This window comes from Oryx dammah, unplaced genomic scaffold (genome assembly GCF_014754425.2).
Source record: "Oryx dammah isolate SB20612 unplaced genomic scaffold, SCBI_Odam_1.1 HiC_scaffold_22, whole genome shotgun sequence".
In the NCBI taxonomy this organism is placed as follows: Eukaryota; Metazoa; Chordata; class Mammalia; order Artiodactyla; family Bovidae; genus Oryx; species Oryx dammah.
Window position 1 is genome coordinate 40,623,966 of NW_024070206.1, and position 20,268 is coordinate 40,644,233.

The window sequence follows — 20,268 nt, forward strand, 5'->3', positions numbered from 1 at the left end:
AGATGTGCTATATACATATAATGAAATATTATTGAGCCTTAAAAAGGAGAGAATTTTTGACATGGATGAACCTTGAAGACATTATACTAAGCAAAATAAGCCAGCCTCACGTGGACAAATATTGTATTGTATGATTCCATCTATATGATATAGTCATATAGTCAAGCAGTAAGTAGAGTCAGAAAGTAGGGCCATGGTTATCAGGAGCTGGAGGAGGGAAGAAAGGGGAATTATTATTTAAAGGGTTGGGCTTCCCAGATGGTACTAGTGGTAAAGAATCTATCTGCCAATGCATGAGATGTGGGTTCAATCCCTGGATGGGGAAGATCCCCTGGAGGAGGGCTTGGCAACCCACTCTAGTATTCTTGCCTGGAGAATTCCATGGACAGAGGAGCCTGGCAGGCTACAGTCCATAGGGTGGCAGAGTCTGACACAACTGAAGCAACTTAGCATGAAATACACATTTCAGTATGGAATGAGGAAAGAATTCTGGAGCTGGATGGGGGTGATGACTTCACAATGTGAACGTATGTATGTAAAGCCCCTGAACTATACTTAAAACTGGTTTAAACAGTAAATTTTATGTCTTTTTTTAAAAAAAGGAAAAAAATCCATCCTAGCTATCAATGACATAGCTATACAATTCTGGCAGCTTGCTACTTCCTTAAATATTCATTATATTTTGTATGTAAGCATATAAGTTGGGAGTTTCAAGTTCCACTCCATCTTTGGAACAGGAGTTTCTTTTTGGTCTTTATTTGGTCATTTGGTCTTTAGTTCCTCCCTCTCTGCACATCTCCCTTCCCCTCCACTACTACTCTTTCTTAAACCCTTGACTTCATACCACGGGGATATTCAAGGAGACAAGTTTCTAGACTTCTCAAATTCTAGTAATTTTGTTTCTAATATGCTGAAATGCTTTTCTTTAATCCTGAGTGAGAATTACATTAATTAAATTTGTATCATTCCACTTCACTCTGTTAACATGGTTTATGACAGTAATGGGTGTTCTAATTAGGCATCTTTGTATTCCCAGGGCCACTTTACTTGATCGAAACATACACTTCTGAGTTTGATTGGCTGTTTCATTTAGGATTCTTGCAGGAGACGTAAGAGACGTGGGTTCAGTTTCTGGGTTAAGAAGATCCCCTGGAGGAGGGCATGGCAACCCACTCCAGTATTCTTGCCTGAAGAATCCTGTGAACAGAGAAGCCTGGTGGGCTATGGCCCATAATGTTGCAAAGTGCTGGACACGACTGAAGTGACCATGCATTCGCTTTTGCTTTCCCTTTTTGTACTATCCTGTGAGGTTTTGTAAAGGTCTGGAATTTTATCCAATTTAGAAGCTGTAAGTTAGCCTGTTTGTCTGTGGATTGGGGCATAAGACATGAACTTCTGGAACACAATGGGCTGGTTCATAGCATAGCAAGCAGCATGAGCAGCATTTGAGACCCTCTTGGGCTTCAGGTCTCATAGGAGCAAAGGGAAAAGTCGCAGGTGGGTGGCACACGCTGTGTGTGTGGCACTGAGGAACACTGAGCTTGGGGAAACCATCTCTCCTATACAAGATCTGCTCTTACACCTCATCTTTCAAGGTTGTTCACTGATAACTGGCCCAGGCAGACTTTTCAGGGCCTTTTATTCTTGACTTAGCTGCAAGAACATATAGGGAGTATTAAGGTACCAGGCAGATTGCTTTTCCCAGAATGGTTTTGTATCAACTTACACTAATCTCAATTAACGTGATGAATATATTTTTTTCTAATCCCATAATCTACTTGGATAATATGTGTTGCTTGAAGTTTTGGTAAATCTACAGCAAAAGGGTGTTATTTTGAGGGAGGCTTGGGACAACTGTGATGTGGTGGTCATTTTAACAGTTACTGATTTTCAATTTTTTTCCAGAAATATTCATAATTAATGATTGTTAATTATCCAAACAATTAATGATTGTTTGGATCTACTACATCTCTATTTATGTCTCCTTTATTCAAGATATTATTTATTTGTACCTTTTAATTTTCTATCAGTCTGTTATGTGTTTTCCCCCAAACAAACAGCCTTTGGTCCATATTCTACAGTTTCTGCATTGTCCTCTGATCTTCCATCTCTCCCACACAGAGCCATGGGAACCAACTCCTTAAATCTTCTACATACTCACTAGTGAGTTCAAACTGGGGTGGAAACTATGGCTGCTATCATCCTGTTTTGTGAACTGGTCCAGCATACCTTCCATCTTCAAAATCTCTATGAAAGAAGTAGGTACAAGCCATCTCCCAACTCCTGGAGGAACAATTTCCAATGTCCAGAATTTCATCTCGCACTGACCCAGCAGTGGCATCAGGGTGGGTCTGTGGGTTTCTGGAGCACAGCAATCATTTAGCCTGAGAAGGGGATGTCCCATCTCATCCTTTCAAGCACTCCTGCTGCTCACCCCAATCCAAGGAATTCTCATTAGTTAGACCCCTCTCACTTGGTCTGGGGAACAGAAATGCTGGTCCAAAATTGTCTTTCAGTACACAGGCTGTACGGTCTTGCCCAGTTGTTCTTGAGTCTCCTTAGAATATAGGGTATCAGTGCTTCTTCTCAAGCTTAGGTTCTGGGGTTTGTTTTTTGTTTGGGGGGGATTTTCTAAGTTAGGGACAGCTTTGAACAAACTGTGGACCAGTATTTTCTGAAGTGCCTTTTGTGATAAAAATGTAAAAAATGGAATAAAGCCACCTAATACAGTAATATAAATGAATCAACAAGTATATATAATCTGGGTTATACTTAAGAAAATCAAACATCTCAAATTCATAGAAATAGAAAGTAGAATGGTGGTTACCAGGTGCTATGGGAAGGAAATGAAGAGTTTCAGTTTTGCAAGGTGAAGAAGTTCTGGAGACAAATTGCATAACATTGTGCATATATGCAAAATTATTGAGCTGTATGCTTAAAAATGGCTAAGATGGTAAAAAAAAAAAAAACAAAGAAAATCAGAATATATGATATGAAGCTGACATGGGAATTTATTTTGTAGAAAAGCAACAACTAGAAAATGCCATATAACCCTAGTACATCTAAAGTACTATATATAAAAATGACAACTGCTCACAATGACAACACTGAAGCACTGAAAGATACCAAACTACTTTCTGAATCCAAGAAGTCAAATTATAATCAGTACTGTTTTAATGTTCTTACATATATTGAAATTCTAATAAGCTGGAAAGTGGTAAACCAGATAACTACAACATCCGATAATGTAACTTTGGGTGATATGTAACATGACTTGGTGATATCCAAGTCTTTTGACAATACATAAACTTACTCATACTCATCTGGCATACCTCCAAATATATTTTAAAATTCCAATTTCTTGGTCAAATGATGTATTTTGCAAATTATTAAATATATTTAGATGTCTTTACTATACAAAGTTAAATGTACAACTAAAGTAGTAAAAAGTGCTGAGGTGTTATGGGAACATTAATACTCTGACAAAAATGTTTATGAATGTACTCTATACTTTACTAATACTGCCTTTTTTCTTTTATATCTAAATTTCCCCTTCTAATTAATAAGCAGTTTTGGTTTTCACTTTCACTTTCTTTGATTTTTTATACGAAATCTATAACTCCTTAATTCATATAGATTCTTCTCTTTTTCTCCTTATTTCTTAGCTTAAATTCATTTTAAGTTTTATTGGTATCTTAAGCTTCATGTGTATTCTTACTCCTAAACACCAGCAGTTCTTCAGAGGCCTAAAATCCAGCATGAGAATCACTATATTAAATTAGTTCTAGAAAAAGAAACATTAAAGATATTTTTTTTCTGAAATATACAAAACATGTCATGCCAAATCTCTTGTTTATACAATAAACTGGTAATATTGGTAAATTGCACATACAGCTTCTATTCCCAAAACAGAATAACTTAAATATTAAAACGTACCTTTATGTCACCACCATAACTGACCTCATAAGCATAACAAATGACAATATTCAATACAAAAAAAATCACAAAATCCACTAACCTTAAGTGCTATGGATCGCATCATATGAACTCATCTCCCTACGACCTACTCAAACTACAGACAGCAAACTATAGCTTTAAGCTACTCTAGCATTTAAACCCTAATTAGAAATTTATACGAAACACAATTTTATGTTCAAATATGGAAATAAGCAACATAATTCCAAAGCCCAAAAGTATCCCAGCATTCTGTAAAAAGAAGTATCCCCAGCGGCTACATCCATGGTCGCTAGCATCATTGTGCAACATCTCAGGCACCTGTAAAACAAACACAGAAAGAACAACCTTTAAGTTTCCAGAACCACAGATTTTAGAAGAATTTCCAGGACACTATACCAGCTTCTATGTTGCTGGATATACCATGAGTCAAATTTCTAAAACACGAATCTGGCTAATAATGTCACACAGCATTTCCTAACAGTTAAGTAACAATGATTACTCATGGTCTGCTCAGCAAGTCAAAATTATATTGATCCAGTTTACTCCACTGTAAAATGGAGAGCTACACTGATTACCCTGCTTACTGTCTATATCTGTACATAACATGTGGTTCACTTAAAGTTCAGAGATATGGAAATCTTATAAAATATAATCTTAGCAGTAAGACTGGCTGAGACTGTTAAGTGGACTTTGGTGACAAAAAGATATGACTCCTTTATCCGTTAGTAAGGGTCCTTTAAGTGTTCTGATGTATACAGAGTTTGCCAACAGTATGTGGCTTGTACTAGGTTTCTCACAAGTCTATGTACAAGTCAATGCCTGTTTAATGAAACTCTACTCTCAGAAAGACACATCAGAAGCAGGTAGATACTTCTGTGTATCCTGAAGTATACTTTGTTGAGCACAGAATCTCACTGCAACTACATTTATTCTACACTCTTTTAAAAAATGCTGTTTCATTGGACATTTTTATTTCATTGTTAGTCAGTTCTGTAATTTGACTTCTTAAAAACTTACCATATCAACCAGAGCAACATACATGAACAAGCCCGCAGTAAGTGCAAATATCCACATGGAAACATTCTCAGCATAATGACCAATGAAAATTCCTGTGGCCATTCCAAGATACGCCAGCATGGCTGACAGGGCATTATAAAGAACAGCCTGCTTAACAGTCATGCCAGCCTTCAGTAAGACAGCAAAGTCACCTTTAACAGAAAACACAAAAAGGCAATTAAAAAAATCATTTTTAGGACATATACCCAAAAGACTTTCCAGATTTAAGAAATCTTCCAATTTTTTTGAGGAGTGGGGAAAAAAAAAAAAAAGACAAAATTAAGAATCACCCAGGGTTAACAGAATTAATCAGTATAAAACACCCTAACAGTTTTATAAACTAAGATATCTTTTACCCAAAGTTTTTCTTAAGGTTTCTTATTTGTCAAAGAATGTCAATACCAAGAATCTACTATTGTGCTCTTGCACTGTCTTCAAGGGGCTTCCTTTAACCGACCACAGGCAGGAAGAGGGAGTAGAGAACACCCAGGAAATGATCAGCAAAAGATTAAGGCAATATGCATCATAATTAAGAGCTGAAGAGTCTAATGTTCTGGTTCTAAAAGAAGAAAAGAAATTAAGATCAAAGTACTTCAGAGAGGCTTCGGGGAGCCTGAAGGATCTAGAATGTGGAACACAAATCAGATGTTGAGGATTACAAGCATCCAACAGGAAGATGCGAGGCCTTCTAAATGGCCGAACACACGCCAAGGGACAAATGTGAAAATGGTGCGACAGGTGTGTGGCCGCCTGCAAGAAGAAAAACAGGGACACACACAGAACCAGGGAAACTCTGGGAAGGTTTTAAGTCCTGCTAAGCTGCTGCTGCTGCTGCTAAGTTGCTTCAGTCGTGTCTGACTCTGTGTGACCCCATAGACGGCAGCCCATTAGGCTCCCCCGTTCCTGGGATTCTCTAGGCAAGAACACTGGAGTGGGTTGTCATTTCCTTCTCCAATGCATGAAAGTGAAAAGTGAAAGTGAAGTCGCTCAGTTGTGTCTGACTCTGTGCGATCCCATGGACTGCAGCCTACCAGGCTCCTCTGCCCATGGGATTTTCCAGGCAAGAGTACTGGAATGGGTTGCCACTGGTGACAGAGGAAAAGAATATTCAAAACACAATTCATCAACTTCTCTTTCTTTTTAGTTCCAATGAAATTCTCTTTGTCAAGTTCTCTCTGTTAATGGAAGATGACTATTTGCCTGTGGTCTTATTTCTATTCTGTGTACAATGAAAACAGGGACTGATGTCACCATACGCTGATACAGGAAGGTATCTAGCAGGGGCAGAGGACCAGAGATGGGGCTCAGGGATCTGTTTGGCAACCCCACATAGGCAACTGTGTAATCAGAGTTGCAGGGTTAGAATTCTGGCTGGAAACAGACTTGTCCTCAGTAAGAAACAAAGTCAGCTAGGATAGTAGATTTATGAGAAGCCATAAATGAGAAAGTTTGCTGGAAACGATCGTTAGCAAAAGCCAGGGACACTGAGATATGCTACCCACCTGGAAAATACTGTTTGTAGTGTTCTCTTACCTAATTCATGAGGCAACTCATGACAAAACACAGCAACAGAAGTACTTAAACCACTCGATAGACCTTCAGTAAAAGCAGCACCTGTGTAAAAAAAATCACTGCATTATTTTGTGGGTGTGTATTTTTAAAATTGGTATAGCACATACAATGAGGTAAAAGAAAGAAACTATATTCTGGTTATGAATAAACAGAACTTTCTCAACTGCACTCTGTAACTTCTTCATAACTAATCTTAGATTACATTCAGTTCAGTTCAGTTGCTCAGTCTTATCCGACTCTTTGCGACCCCATGAATTGCAGCACGCCAGGCCTCCCTGTTCATCACCAACTCCCAGAGTTCACTCAGACTCACGTCCATCGAGTCAGTGATGCCATCCAGCCATCTCATCCTCTGTCGTCCCCTTTTCCTCCTGCCCCCAATCCCTCCCAGCATCAGAGTCTTTTCCAATGAGTCAACTCTTCACATGAGGTGGCCAAAGTACTGGAGTTTCAGCTTTAGCATCATTCCTTCCAAAGAATACCCAGGGCTGATCTCCTTTAGAATATTCAATTAGGTTTAAATTTCCCAAAGGAGCACAAGCAGATATGACTGAAGGGAAGGCTGGGTTGTGCCTTAGAGCGATTAAATGATCTTACACAAACCTGAGAAGTAACTGCTACCACATAAAGCACTTATGGAGAAATATAAAACAAACTGATTTAAAAGGTTTAGGGAAAAAAACCTCAGGAATCAAGAGTACAAATATGTTTCCTAGCCTCAGAGGAATCCACTGTGTAATTAGACTTTTTTACATTTATTCTTTCAATGTCTTGATAAGGGAAGTTTAAGACAAATAGCTCCCTGCTTTTAAAAGTTAACACGTTATACAACTGATTGCTTACAAACCATGACTGAGCAGTTGCACACCCTTCTGTGTAGCTTAAGTTGTGCATGGTGCAGAGGAGGAAAAGCACAGTGTGGGGAGCAGGGCCTGGGCTCATCCCAGCTGGGCAACAAAACAATACTGCCTCATCGGACCTTGCCTGCCTGCTCCACAATTATTTCCATGGCTCCTTCTAGAACTCTGTGGGTCTGTGTGTGTGCACAGGTGCTCATTCATGTCCAACTCTTTGCAACCCTATGGACTATAATTCACCAGGCTCCTCTGTCCGTGGGATTTCCCAGGCAAAATACTGGAGTGGGTTGCCATTCCCTTCTCCAGGGGAATCTTCCTGACCCAGGCAGTCTCTTGAATCTCCTGCTTTGCAGGTCGATTCCTTACTACTGTGTCACCTGGGAAGCCCCTCCCTTCCTGCACCTAATTACTACAATTCATAAATATTCTATTAGCTCTCAATGGTAGCACAACTTACAAAATGTCTATAATTCTTCTTTGGGTACAGATTAGTAATTTAAACTTATTAGATAGATGAAGATTCCTTTAGCATAAACGAAAAGATGGTGGAAAAGCTACTTTCACTTTAATACATACTATTTATATTGCAGATAAGGGAAAGTAACTTTTGGCAGCTACAATTTAAAGGGCCAAACACAGTTTTTAGCACTTTTTCATCTTATCTCACATTTATCACTGTCAAAGCAGTCAAAGAAGAGAGAACATTTTGATAACCTTGGATGTTAACAGCCTTATCAAACCAACCTACTCTTTGCTAAAATCAGCAGCTTAAAGTGGCATTTTCAGAGATCAACAAACAAGGGCCGAAACATAGAGACATACCAATTGCGAGGCCATCGCTGAAATTGTGCAGGCCGTCCCCCATGATCACCATCCAGGCCAATGTGGCGATGCCAGCATCTTTCAGCTCCTCCCGAGAGTAGCGCTGGCTGTGGCTGTGGGGGTGGTGGTTCTGGTGGTGGTGGTGATGGAGAATATGATGGTAGTCATGATGGTGGTGGATGAGATCATCGGACTGGCCGAGTGTATCATGGAAATGCGAATGGCATTTATTCTTGCACCCTCTGGGTACATATTCATTGTAAACTTCCTGCGGGTGGTCATGAGCTATCATGACCTCCTCTTCTTCCAAGATTGTTGGCTGCTGAGAATCAAAGTGGGAGGGCTCTTGTGAGTCAGCTCGTAAATAGCCTTCAGGTCCTAGATGTAAACATAAAGGACATTGGGACAAAGTCAAATGGTTCTGTTAATGTGCTCATTTCAAAATCTCCACTGACAGAGTCAACAAGACGTCAAAGCATGGCAACTCTCTCACATATACCTACCTGGCAGGCTAGACTTTAGAGTACTGTTGATGAAAAACATCAGGACGTTTTAGTGAATTTTAGAAGTTAAATTATTTCGCTAAGCATGGATTTTAAATAATAGCCTTCAGTAACTGCCCCAGATCCTCCCTTAAGGAGGATCCCTATGTTTTTTGCCTCCCTATGTTTTTCAAGATAGTTTTTTTTTCCTGATTATAAAAGCAGCACACACATTTTAGAAAAATATTTCACTGTTGACATTTAAAATATTTTAGAAAAATATTCCAGAAAAATTGGAAATAAAAAACATGCATAATTCTGTCATGTGAGTTCCTCTCTTTCAAAATTCAAGGGAAAGCAAAAGAGGGGAGTTCCTTGGTGGTCCAGTGGTTAGGACTCTGCACTTTCACTGTCAAAGGTCTGGGTTCAATCCCCAGTCAGGGAACTAAGATCCTGCAAACCATGTATTGTGGCCAAACAAAAATTAAAAAGGAAAAGAAGAAGAATGTGAAATACCATCATCACCAAGAAACATTTATCTGTGTATAGTAAACTGCAACAATAGGTTTTGCTTTTTCCTTTTTGTACCCTGGCATCAACTCTCCTGGGAGCATTCCTGACACTATGGTCCAATTTTAAAACTTATTTCCTCTCATCATTATAAATTTCACTGGAAATTCTGAAGATGGAATAGATGCAGGAAGACAAGTGAGAGTATTTCACTCGCTCTTTAGAGAAGAGCAGCATGCCGGAGACAAAGGGTGGACAGAAAGTCTTACGATTGCCCAGTAGCAACAATAAGCTGCTCTTCCTCCTTAGTCAGCAACTGAGTGTCTACTCTGGGCCAGGCACCAGGACAAAGTGGAGCAGAACAAAGCCTCTGCCTTCAGGAAGCTCATGTTCTTGGGGGAGATAGGCACTTAACAAGGAAATACAGGTATTAATAAGGTAATTAAGGCATTGGACAGCATGGGAAGAAAATAGAAAAGGCGAATATGAGGAGAGTGAGTGGGAGACCTCTGTATTGGGATGAGCCAGGAAGGCCTCTAAGAAGGAGATGTCTGAGTTGAGATTGAAACAATAGGAGGAATTTATATGAAGACCTAGGAGAAAAGTGCGCTAAGCAGAAGAAACTGAGTATCAGCCTCTGAGACAGAGCTGGTATGCTCACAGGATGAAAAGGAGGCTGTGAGGCTGGACAGAGTGAACCATCCGGGGGAGTGGAAGGCAGAGCAGGACCTCAAAGGTCCTCATGAGGCCTCTGGTTTAAAATTTTAACTGAGCCTGTCCAACAAGAAATGCCAGTCTAATAAGCTCTAGGAAACATAGTAACACAGTAACTTCACAGTGAAGAAACATGGGAGACCCAACCTTAGCCAAGTGATCAAAATCGCCACCACTGCTATGTGACCGAGCATCACGGTGGGAGGCAGGTCACGTCTGAAAAGGATGTAATACGCTTTGTGCTATTCCTGCCCAAACTGATCAACCTGATGCCAAAAACAACAAACAAACTCAAAATGAGGGACAATAAGAGGCAACGTTTGACCCTGAATTGTACTCTGGATCATTTTTTTTCCTTTTGGGGGTTAGGGGAGTATAAAGAAATTATTAAGACAATTGGATAAACATGAAAATGGTCTATAGACTAGAAAATGGCATTATATCAGCTTTAATTTCCTGGTGTTGATCACTGACCTGTGATTACATACGAGAATGTTCTTTCTCTTAGGAAATACAACAAGTATTTAGAGGTAAAGAAGCATCACTTTTGTAACTTACTCTCAAATGGTTTAGAAAAAAAAATGAGTAGTATGTATATACACAGAGAAAGAGAGAAAGAATGATAAATGTACATAAAATAACTGGGGAATATAGGAAGAGGCAGAGAAATTCTTTGTACTATTCTTAGAACTTTTCTCTAAGTTTGAATTTACCTTAAAATAAAAAAATTATAGAAAGAAATATACATAGAAATAACCAACTCACTGGCAATTAAAAGAAAGCATAAGTTTTAAAAAGAGGGGAGGGATTCCCTGGTGGTCCAGTGGTTAGGACTTGGCATTTTCACTGCTGGGGCCCAGGTTCAATTCCTGGTTGGAGAACTAAGATCCCAGAAGCCTCGTGGCACAGTCAAAAAAAAAGGGAGGGGAAGGTTAATGGGGGTGGAATATGGTCCCATCTCTTCCAGATAGTATGAGCTGCCTGCAAATCACAGAGCAATGGACTCCCTCCAGCTCTCAGATTTATAAGGACTTACGATCATCTGCATCTACTTTCTCCTCATTTGTTGAAAGTTGAGATTCATACTTGGACAGCTGCTTTTTAATCTCCACATCATCATCATTTTCAGGTTTCTTCTGATTCTGTAACAGCAAGGAAAAGCAATACTTGAAATAAGTGGTTTACTTATGCATACACCTTCAGATAAACAGTTAAGCAAAAGATTTCATAGACAAAGACAACAGAGTGACAGACTTCTAAAGGAATAAACCCCATCTAAGGGCAAGGCCTGCACTTAACTCCATAGCACCTAGTAGTTTGTTTTGGGCTTCCCTGGTGGCTCAGAGGCAGAAAACTGTTCAGAAAGGTAAAGGACGATGCATCAGTAATATGAAAGAAAAATCACACACTCATCTTTCTGCTGGTCCCTCAGGTCACACAGTATAATCCGTTCTCATGAAAACAGCACTGCATCCCCTGGGAGCTATTTAGAAATGCATGATCTCAGGCCACACCCTAGAGCAAATGGATTGGAACTTGGATTTTAACTAGGTTCTCCAGGTGACTCATACACACATTAAAGTTGAGCTCTGCCTCAGGCCATCAATTCAGAACAGGCATGTCTTCCAGGCAAGTAGTGATCTGCTAACCAACTGCCTGGTTTCCTCCAATGCCTCTTTGGGGCAATGAAATCCCATACTTGCCACACTTTTTATAACTTAAAATTATACTGTGATACTGATATGTATTTGTTACTAAAACTAAAATACTTTTGCTGTCATAAAACACCATTACCAAGTTTTCTCTTTTGAAACAAATCTTAGTAGTCAGTCTTGAATTTATCACTAGATTTTTAAACCAGCTGAATACCATACTTGAGATACTGTCCATATCTCAGAACCCAAGAATGAAGGTCACTGTTAAAACAATGGTGCCTGTGTATTACCGACTTATGTAGAATATTTAAGATAAGGAAAACTGTCACAAAAATAATCACCTTCTTATTTGCAGTATCTTTTGACTATGACTCAATCCACACCATAACTGAGATTTCATTTTTAGCTCTAACAGTATATAAAATATCTGCACATTTTTAGGTTATAAGAGTTTTTAAAAGGAAGCACAAACCAATCTTTATACCTACCGCTGGCATGATGCCTCAAACACAGAAAGTACTTAAATATTTGTGAAAATAAGTGAATTCAGGATACTTTCAATCACTTAATTGATGTTTTATTTCTTGTTGAGCAATGACTATCTCTAGTTTTTAACCAATTCTTTCATTCCACAAGTATTAAGGGCCTCTAATGTTTCCTGTGCTGAATCCTGGCAATACATCAATACACCATAAACCAAGATACACACAGTCCTTGTTCTCATGGGGCTTATCGCCCACAGGGAGGGTAGTTTTATACAGGTAATGATTACACAATTCTTTGATTGCCATTTTTGATACACTTTACAAAGGACAAATACACAGTACTACAAGGGTGTATGCTACTGCTGCTAAGTCACTTCAGTCGTGTCCGACTCTGTGTGACCCCATAGACGGCAGCCCACCAGGCTCCCCCGACCCTGGGATTCTCCAGGCAAGAATACTGGAGTGGGATGCCATTTCCTTCTCCAATGCATGAAAGTAAAAAGTGAAAGTGAAGTCGCTCAGTCGTGTCTGACTCCTACAGACCCCATGGACTGTAGCCTACCAGGCTCCTCTGTCATGGGATTTTACAAGGCAAGAGTACTGGAGTGGGTACAAGACCTAACTGACTCCCATGACAGGATTCATCCAGAAAGTGATGTTTATGCCAAGACCTAAAGATGAGCAGGGGTTTGCTGGAGAAGGGCGGGGAGGAGTAATCCAGGCAGCTTCATTTATTCCCTGTAAACTGACATTCTGTAAGGGTTCAAAATCTGTAGTTTGAGATTTAAGTGACCATAAAATCCGTAAGGGCAAATATTCACAGGATGGAGGAGGCTACTCTGCTCACATGCACTGGGTTCCCAACCTGAGCTCTAAGCTCAGCAAGAATCAACTATGTAAGTTTTCAAGTCTCTTCACGCCAGCTATACCTGCTACTGCAACTGCACGATTTAATTACATATTATTCAGACTATGAAATGCCAATGAGAAGAGTTACTGCCATGAAAATTTAAGTTGAATGCTTCTGAAAGATTCAAAGGCAAGTTGCCAATTACATAAGGCAATCACTGTATAAATCTTTTTAATTTTCAAAAAATCTGGATTCTACATTAAAATAGCTTTACAAGTATGTAACCTCTTGCTCAATTTAAGAGAAACCAACACTGGATACTTAGAAGTAGTAGCAGGACTGCAGAGAAAAAAATGATCATACAGAACTCTGACTCCAAGAAGATCTTCAGTTCAGTTCAGTTCAGTCGCTCAGTTGTGTCGCCCATGAACTGCAGCACGCCAGGCCTCCCTGTCCATCACCAACTCCCAGAGTTCACTCAAACTGATGTCCAGCAAGTCGGTGATGCCATCCAGCCATCTCATCCTCTGTCATCCCCTTCTCCTCCTGCCCCCAATCCCTCCCAGCATCAGGGTCTTTTCCAATGTGTCAGCTCTTTGCATCAGGTGGCCAAAGTACTGGAGTTTCAACTTCAGCATCATTCCTTCCAAAGAACACCCAGGACTGATCTCCTTTAGGATGGACTGGCTGGATCTCCTTGTAGTCCAAGGGACTCTCAAGAGTCTTCTCCAACACCACACTTCAAAAGCATCAATTCTTCGGCACTCAGCTTTCTTCACAGTCCAACTCTCATAACCATACATGACCACAGGAAAAACCATAGCCTTGACTAGAAGGACCTTTGTTGACAAAGTAATATCTCTGCTTTTCAATATGCTATCTAGGTTGGTCATAACTTTCCTTCCAAGGAATAAGAGTCTTTTAATTTCATGGCTGCAATCACCATCTGCAGTGATTTTGGAGCCCCCCAAAATAAAGTCTGACACTGTTTCCCATGAAGTGATGGGACCGGATGCCAGGATCTTCGTTTTCTGAATGTTGAGCTTGAAGCCAACTTTTTCACTCTCCTCTTTCACTTTCATCAAGAGGCTTTTAAGTTCCTCTTCACTTTCTGCCATAAGGGTGGTATCATCTGCATACCTAAGGTTATTGATATTTCTCCCCGCAATGTTGATTCCAGATTGTGCTTCTTCCAGCCCAGCGTTTCTCATGATGTACTCTGCATATAAGTTAAATAAGCAGGGTGACAATATACAGCCTTGACGGACTCCTTTTCCTATTGGGAACCAGTCTGTAGTTCCATGTTCTGTTCTAACTGTTGCTTCCTGACTTGCATATAGGTTTCTCAAGAGGCAGGTCAGGTGGTCTGGTATTCCCATCTCTTTCAGAATTTTCCAGTTTCTTGTGATCCACACAGTCAAAGGCTTTGGCATAGTCAATAAAGCAGAAATAGATGTTTTTCTGGAACTCTCTTGGTCAAAATCAAATGACCAGAATATGAGTACACAAATGGCCAAAAACATGTACATGTCATTATTAAGAGTCCCCATGAGGATCATCTTTTGTGACTGATTTACCCAGTCACATCAGATGGGAAGAAGAATATAACCATAGGCAACTCCAAAGATATTTTCACCAGATACAGAGCCTACTGTTGAGCTTCATATTATTTCTGGGAGCACTCTGCAAACGGCAAGTCTGAGTGAGTCAGATAGTCTTTCAAACAAAACATAATATTTAGCTACTGAGTAATTTAAAAGCTGCACGTACTTACTGTACATAACTCAAAGAGTCTGGGGTAAGTACACACCCATGAAACCACCGCCACCATCAATGCCTTGTTTGGTCATTTATATAGATATTTACCCTTGCCTGTGACTCTGAAGGGAATACTGAAGACAGGGAAGTCCAGGGTTACTGACTTCCATGAATGCTTCTGGGAGCAAAAAGGTGCTGAACCTCCTCACAAATGAAGATCACACACCTTGGAAAAGCTCTGCTAACAGTTCAGTTCAAGTGCTGCTCTAAATAAATGTCCAATGCATAGTAAGCAATTAGTACAGTTTTTCTTACCTTTTTCTTCTTATCTTTAAATTGCTTGATCAACGTGAGGACATGTTCAACAAGAAACATGAAATACAAGCCTCCCAGGGCTGTCAGCCCTTTCCACGTAGAATCAAAATAGGTATTTTCTTGAATGTTTTGAGAAGAGAGGTGGCTGAAAAGTGGTCCCCTCTTCATTTCCATTGCTGTTTCTTCATGGCTGTGACTATGGTGATGACTTGCATGAGACTAAAGGCAAAATAATACAGATTTTATAAATTCATTTGTTTCACATGTCAGAAAAATTGGCTAAGATAATGTCAAATATGAAACCATTCAGAATTAGGCAATTAATGTTCTATGTCAGAATGAGGGGAAGTTTAGGATATTAAAGGTAAAATTACCAATACGCAGCAGTGAGCCAGAGCTTAACGTATATAATGCAGTTTAGTGGAGTGGATCTATTCAGGGTAGAGACAGACACATTCTCCAGTGATCCTCGTAACGTACAGGTAGAGGGTATTTCCAACGTTTCTCCATGGCCACAAATAAGTCTTAACAGGCATATAGCGTCTACTGCTCAACCATCCAGTGCAAAAGCCCCTACCACTGTTCTCAGTGCGCTTCCAAGAAGCCCAGGCTGGGTAATGGGCCCTGGCCAGGACCTGAGATCGAGGCACCCTGCCCCAGTGGCCCACAGCTGGGTGCAGCAGGAACTTCTGTCACTGCGTGTTAGGGAACCAGGTGTGGTGCACGCCAATGTGTGACTGGGGGTCATGGATACAACCCACGGAAATGCTCCTAGAAACTAAATTTCCAGCCTTTTATACATATCAATACACAGCACAAACAAAATACATACATTCAATATATATATTTATAGATTCACGCATTATATATTAGTATTTAATATTGAATAATAAAACTCACTGAAAGTGAAATTCTCTCATTACTGTCTGACTCTTTGTGACCCCATGGACTATACAGTCCATGGGATTCTCCAGGCCAGAATACTGGAGTGGGTAGTCATTCCCATGTCCAGGGGATCCTCCCAACCCAGGGATCAAACCCAGGTCTCCTGCATTGCAGGTGGATTCTTTTGCAACTGAGTTACCAGGGAAGCCCTATAAAACAGACTAATAGGATAAATTATTTACTTACATGTGGAAGAAGGTGTAAGAAAGCGTCACCACTCAGTGTCCCGACAGCCAATGCCACAAGGAAACTCAGAAGAAACTTGAAAAACACCCGATTCATGAGAGGCACTAAGATAACACCCAGCAAAGACAGGAAACTGATGACGGAAATGGCTATAAAGCCACCAACCCAGGCTGTCAAAGAGAGCAGGACAGAGCAAAGGACAAAGCAAACAACTGATAAACTTTCAAAGTGAGACTGCGGAGTGGCATAAAGTAATCTGTAAAAGCGGGGAAGTATGCACCTATGACTTGATTCATGTTGATGTTTAGCAGAAACCAACACAATACTGCAAAGCAATTATCCTTCAATTAAAAACAAATAAATTTTTTAAAAAAGTGGAGCTAAAGAAATATAAACGCAGTGGAACAGAACTGTGGTTATAGAGCAATAGAAGCTGGATCAAATGTGACTGAACCCTCTGGGCAAAAGGCATAACCCGGGAGAACATTCTTCAGCGAGGGTTCATCTAGTCAAAACTATGGTTTTTCCAGTGGTCATGTATGGATGTGAGCGATGGACTATGAAGATGGCTGAAGGCCAAAGAATTGATGCTTTTGAACTGTGGTGTTGGAGAAGACTCTTGAGAGTCCCTTGGACCGCAAGGAGATCAAACTAGTCCATCCTAAAGGAAATCAACCTTGAATATTCATTGGAAGGACTGATGCTGAAGCTCCAATACTTTGGTCACCTGATGTGAAGAACTGACTCATTGGAAAAGACCTTGATGCTGGGAAAGACTGAAGGCAGGAGGAGAAGGGGACGATAGAGGATGAGATGGTTGGATGGCATCACCAACTCGATGGACATGAGTTTGAGCAAGTTCCAGGAGTTGGTGACAGACAGGGAAGCCTGGGATGCTGTAGTCCACAGGGTCACAAAGAGTCAGATACGACTGAGCAACTGAACTGAACTGAGGGTGAAGGAAGGGGAAGGTATGGTTACCAAGGATGAACTCTGAATCACTTGGGAACTGAGCTTACCGACTCCCATAACATAATGAGAGAGAAGAGGAAAAAGTTAGGAAAGGAGGGAAGAAAGGAGAAAGGAAAGGAAACTGGGACTCAGTAATATCCCCAGTGAACAAAGCAATCAATTCTTCATTATAGGTTCTGAGCAACACAACTTACACTATAGCAGACTGTATCCTGGTTTCATGTATTAATAAGAACACATGAGGAGTAGGCTCCTAAACAACTCTGACCATTCTCTAAACAATGTGACAACATACAAAGCAATCCCAATTTTTTAATTGGAGGATAACTGCTTTACAATGTTGTGTTGGTTTCTGCTGTACAACAATGTGAATCAGTCATAAACATACACATATCCCCTCCCTCTTGAACCTCTCTTCCACCCCACCCTCATCCCACTCCTCTGGGTCCTCACAGAATGCTGGGTTGAGCTCCGTGTGCTATACAGCAGCTTCCTGTGTGTACGTGCTCAGTCACGTCTAACTCTCCGACCCCCTGGACTGTAGCCCTCCAGGCTCCTCTGTCCATAGGATTTTCCCAGCAAGAATACTAGAGTGGGTTGCCATCTTCTTCTCCAGGGGTTTTCCTGACCCAGGGATCGAACCCGAGTCTCCTGCATTGGCAGGCGGATTCTTTACCACTGAGCCACCAAGAAAGACCCCAGTAACTTCCCACTAGCTATCTATCTTACACATGGTAATGTATATGTTTCAATAGAACCCAAAATTTTTGAATGACCTTGACATATCCTGTGGGAGGACCTCAGACAAGTTACTATCTAATGTATTTTCTAGTTTTTATTTTTTTTTTAGGGTAAAACTAACACATTTGCTTTCTTCACATCCAAGGCAGAGAACAATTAAGATGATATATTTGGAATTATGCTGAAAAATGAGTAGGCTGATGTAAATAGAAGGAAAAAGCACAACATAAATATATCTACTGGAAATTATTTTTACATAAAAAAGGCAATTTTACCTATTTGTAAAGAATAGGTCTTTGGAGGGATTTCAGCTTTCTTTTCACTTGTTGTATGAATCAGACATGATCTAGTATCAATCTGATTGATGATGGCTGGGCAGAGATAGTTGAACTCGGTGGCATTCAATGGAACCTGGATGCCCATGCCATGAGATGTAAGCAGCTTTGACGCATTGAAACACTGAAGAAAAAAGAAACAAACAGTGAAATCACCGAAAGGCATTCCCATTAGAGAATCGAAAAAAGCTGTTGATGACAAAACACCCTTTCCTTACTGAAGCTACTTCTTTACTTAAGGTAAATCAAGATCAACTTTTGTTTTAAGTACTTTGGAATTTGCCTCAAGCTTTTGTCACAGTGCTGATTTCCCATCTCTTCAGCTTACTTCTTCTTGGGAGAAGCAATCACATCACTAGTCACCTCTGGAGAAAGCCTCAAGAGGAAAAAGTTCAAGGATAAATAGACATTCACAAGCCTGTTAACTCACTGTATAAACCTATCAAGGAAATGAGCTTTAATTTCGAGATGGGTTCATTAGAGATTGAGAAATGTTTCTGTACTAACCCTATCATACGTGGCTAAACAAGCCCAAGACATGTCCCCCTGCCAGCAATGATTGTACTTGCAAAACTTAGCTCAGTGCTGTGTACACACTTGGCAAAATAACACTTCGCAATGAGAGAATATTAAATTCCGTAGATTACTCACCCTGGCAGAGGGCAACACTGATTAAAGAAACAAACCTGCACCGGCAGGCAGTTGTTTCAAAAATTTAATTAGATGACAAGCTTAGTTTGAAGAGAATCTCTGCTGAAGAATGTAAGCTCCCTCTTCTCACCGAAAGAGCCAAACAAAAAAAACCCACAAAAAACCCCACTGGCACTAGCACCTGTTTCTTATCTTCTGAAAAGCTATTTTAAACTCCCACAATTCTTGGCCACTACTACTCCAAACAAATTTTATTACTAGTGTTGCTATGGGAATGACCATTAGTAGGATTATCCCAGAATTAGTACAGTCATGTGACGGTTTGAATGAAATACTTAAGTTTTGCCTATTAATGTATACCAACTAATGCCTTGTTGTTGACATCTCTTAGCCAAGGCAAACTGTGTACAGCCTGAAGTCTAGCCTCAGAGAAGAAAAAAACACATAAACTCAGGACCTCACTACCCAGACTTTTCACTTGTCCAGCAGGTCACTCTAGGTAGCACCTCCAATTTCACCCACCTTACAAGTCACTGTGATCCCTCTGTCAAGGAGGCAAAGCTGCTCTTGCATTCTCTGGCCCTTTAAACCACACCTTTTCCCTAAAACATGAATTCTAACTCCTGCTCTTTCCATCTTCCATTTTACGTTTTTTTTTTAATTAACAGTATTCATCTTCAAAGATTTTCTCCCCAAAATAATTTCGTATGTTTTAAATTCTATATTAGAAAATAGCTTCACCAGGCAGCATTATTCTTACCGAAGAACTTACCCCACAAGTTTTTTATCAGGAATGTTTTCAACATAGTGGAGACACTTTGAGCTAAGTGCCTTGCTGAGAAAGGAGAAATTCCCCTTTCAATGAACTCACCATTTTATTTTTAGTTTAGAGGGAATAGCAATGACAGGATAGACAGCAGGCATACTGATTAAAATAATGAGAAACATCTTACCTCCTGAGTATTTTCGCTTGAGCTTCTGGAATACATAAAGTCTTTTCTGGGCTCATTCATTGATTCATTGGTTCTCCTACTAGCCAGTTTGCTGGCCCGGCTCTTTTCTGTGATACTGGGTGGAGTGGAACTGTTCACATCTTTGGGGAGAAGTTTCCCATGTTTTGGAGTTTCTATGGTCTCGAGAAAGTGAGTTCCCTCAGAGACAGCATTATACACAGTTGAGGTCACTTCACTAGCACCAGTACCCTCCTTGATTAAAACATTCCTTCTGCCACTGGCATGTTCTGATCGATGAGACCCCTTCCCGTGGCTGTTTCTTAGCTCTTTGCTTGAACCATCAGAGTCATGGTCTGGGCAGAGAGCTTTCCGACTATTTTTACTGGAAGCAGCATGATTATGGTGAGAGTGATGCTCATGGTCAGAGTGATGCTCATGGTCAGAGTGATGCT

The 20,268-nt window shown here is 40.3% G+C and overlaps 1 protein-coding gene and 2 non-coding genes across 3 annotated transcripts in view; 2 read left to right on the forward strand and 1 right to left on the reverse strand.

Moving 5' to 3' along the window:
- Window positions 1–2,988: 2,988 nt before the first annotated feature.
- SLC39A6 (solute carrier family 39 member 6) overlaps window positions 2,989–20,268 on the reverse strand; it is a 19,962-nt gene continuing 2,682 nt past the window's right edge. Inside the window, exons 2-10 of the mRNA XM_040264873.1 lie at window positions 19,817–20,268; window positions 18,153–18,336; window positions 16,165–16,334; window positions 15,034–15,252; window positions 11,007–11,112; window positions 8,265–8,642; window positions 6,547–6,627; window positions 4,975–5,165; window positions 2,989–4,275 (exon numbers count right to left, since the gene is read on the reverse strand). The exon at window positions 19,817–20,268 is cut by the window's right edge and continues 406 nt beyond it. Of these exons, the coding sequence (XP_040120807.1) occupies window positions 4,123–4,275; window positions 4,975–5,165; window positions 6,547–6,627; window positions 8,265–8,642; window positions 11,007–11,112; window positions 15,034–15,252; window positions 16,165–16,334; window positions 18,153–18,336; window positions 19,817–20,268 (1,934 nt within the window). The 3' untranslated portion in view covers window positions 2,989–4,122. The remainder of the gene's footprint in view (window positions 4,276–4,974; window positions 5,166–6,546; window positions 6,628–8,264; window positions 8,643–11,006; window positions 11,113–15,033; window positions 15,253–16,164; window positions 16,335–18,152; window positions 18,337–19,816) is intronic.
- On the forward strand, window positions 9,119–9,191 carry TRNAE-UUC. Its single transcript has one exon. It is a non-coding gene; the product is annotated as a tRNA-Glu (tRNA).
- Window positions 10,780–10,851, forward strand: TRNAE-UUC. The gene has a single exon. It is a non-coding gene; the product is annotated as a tRNA-Glu (tRNA).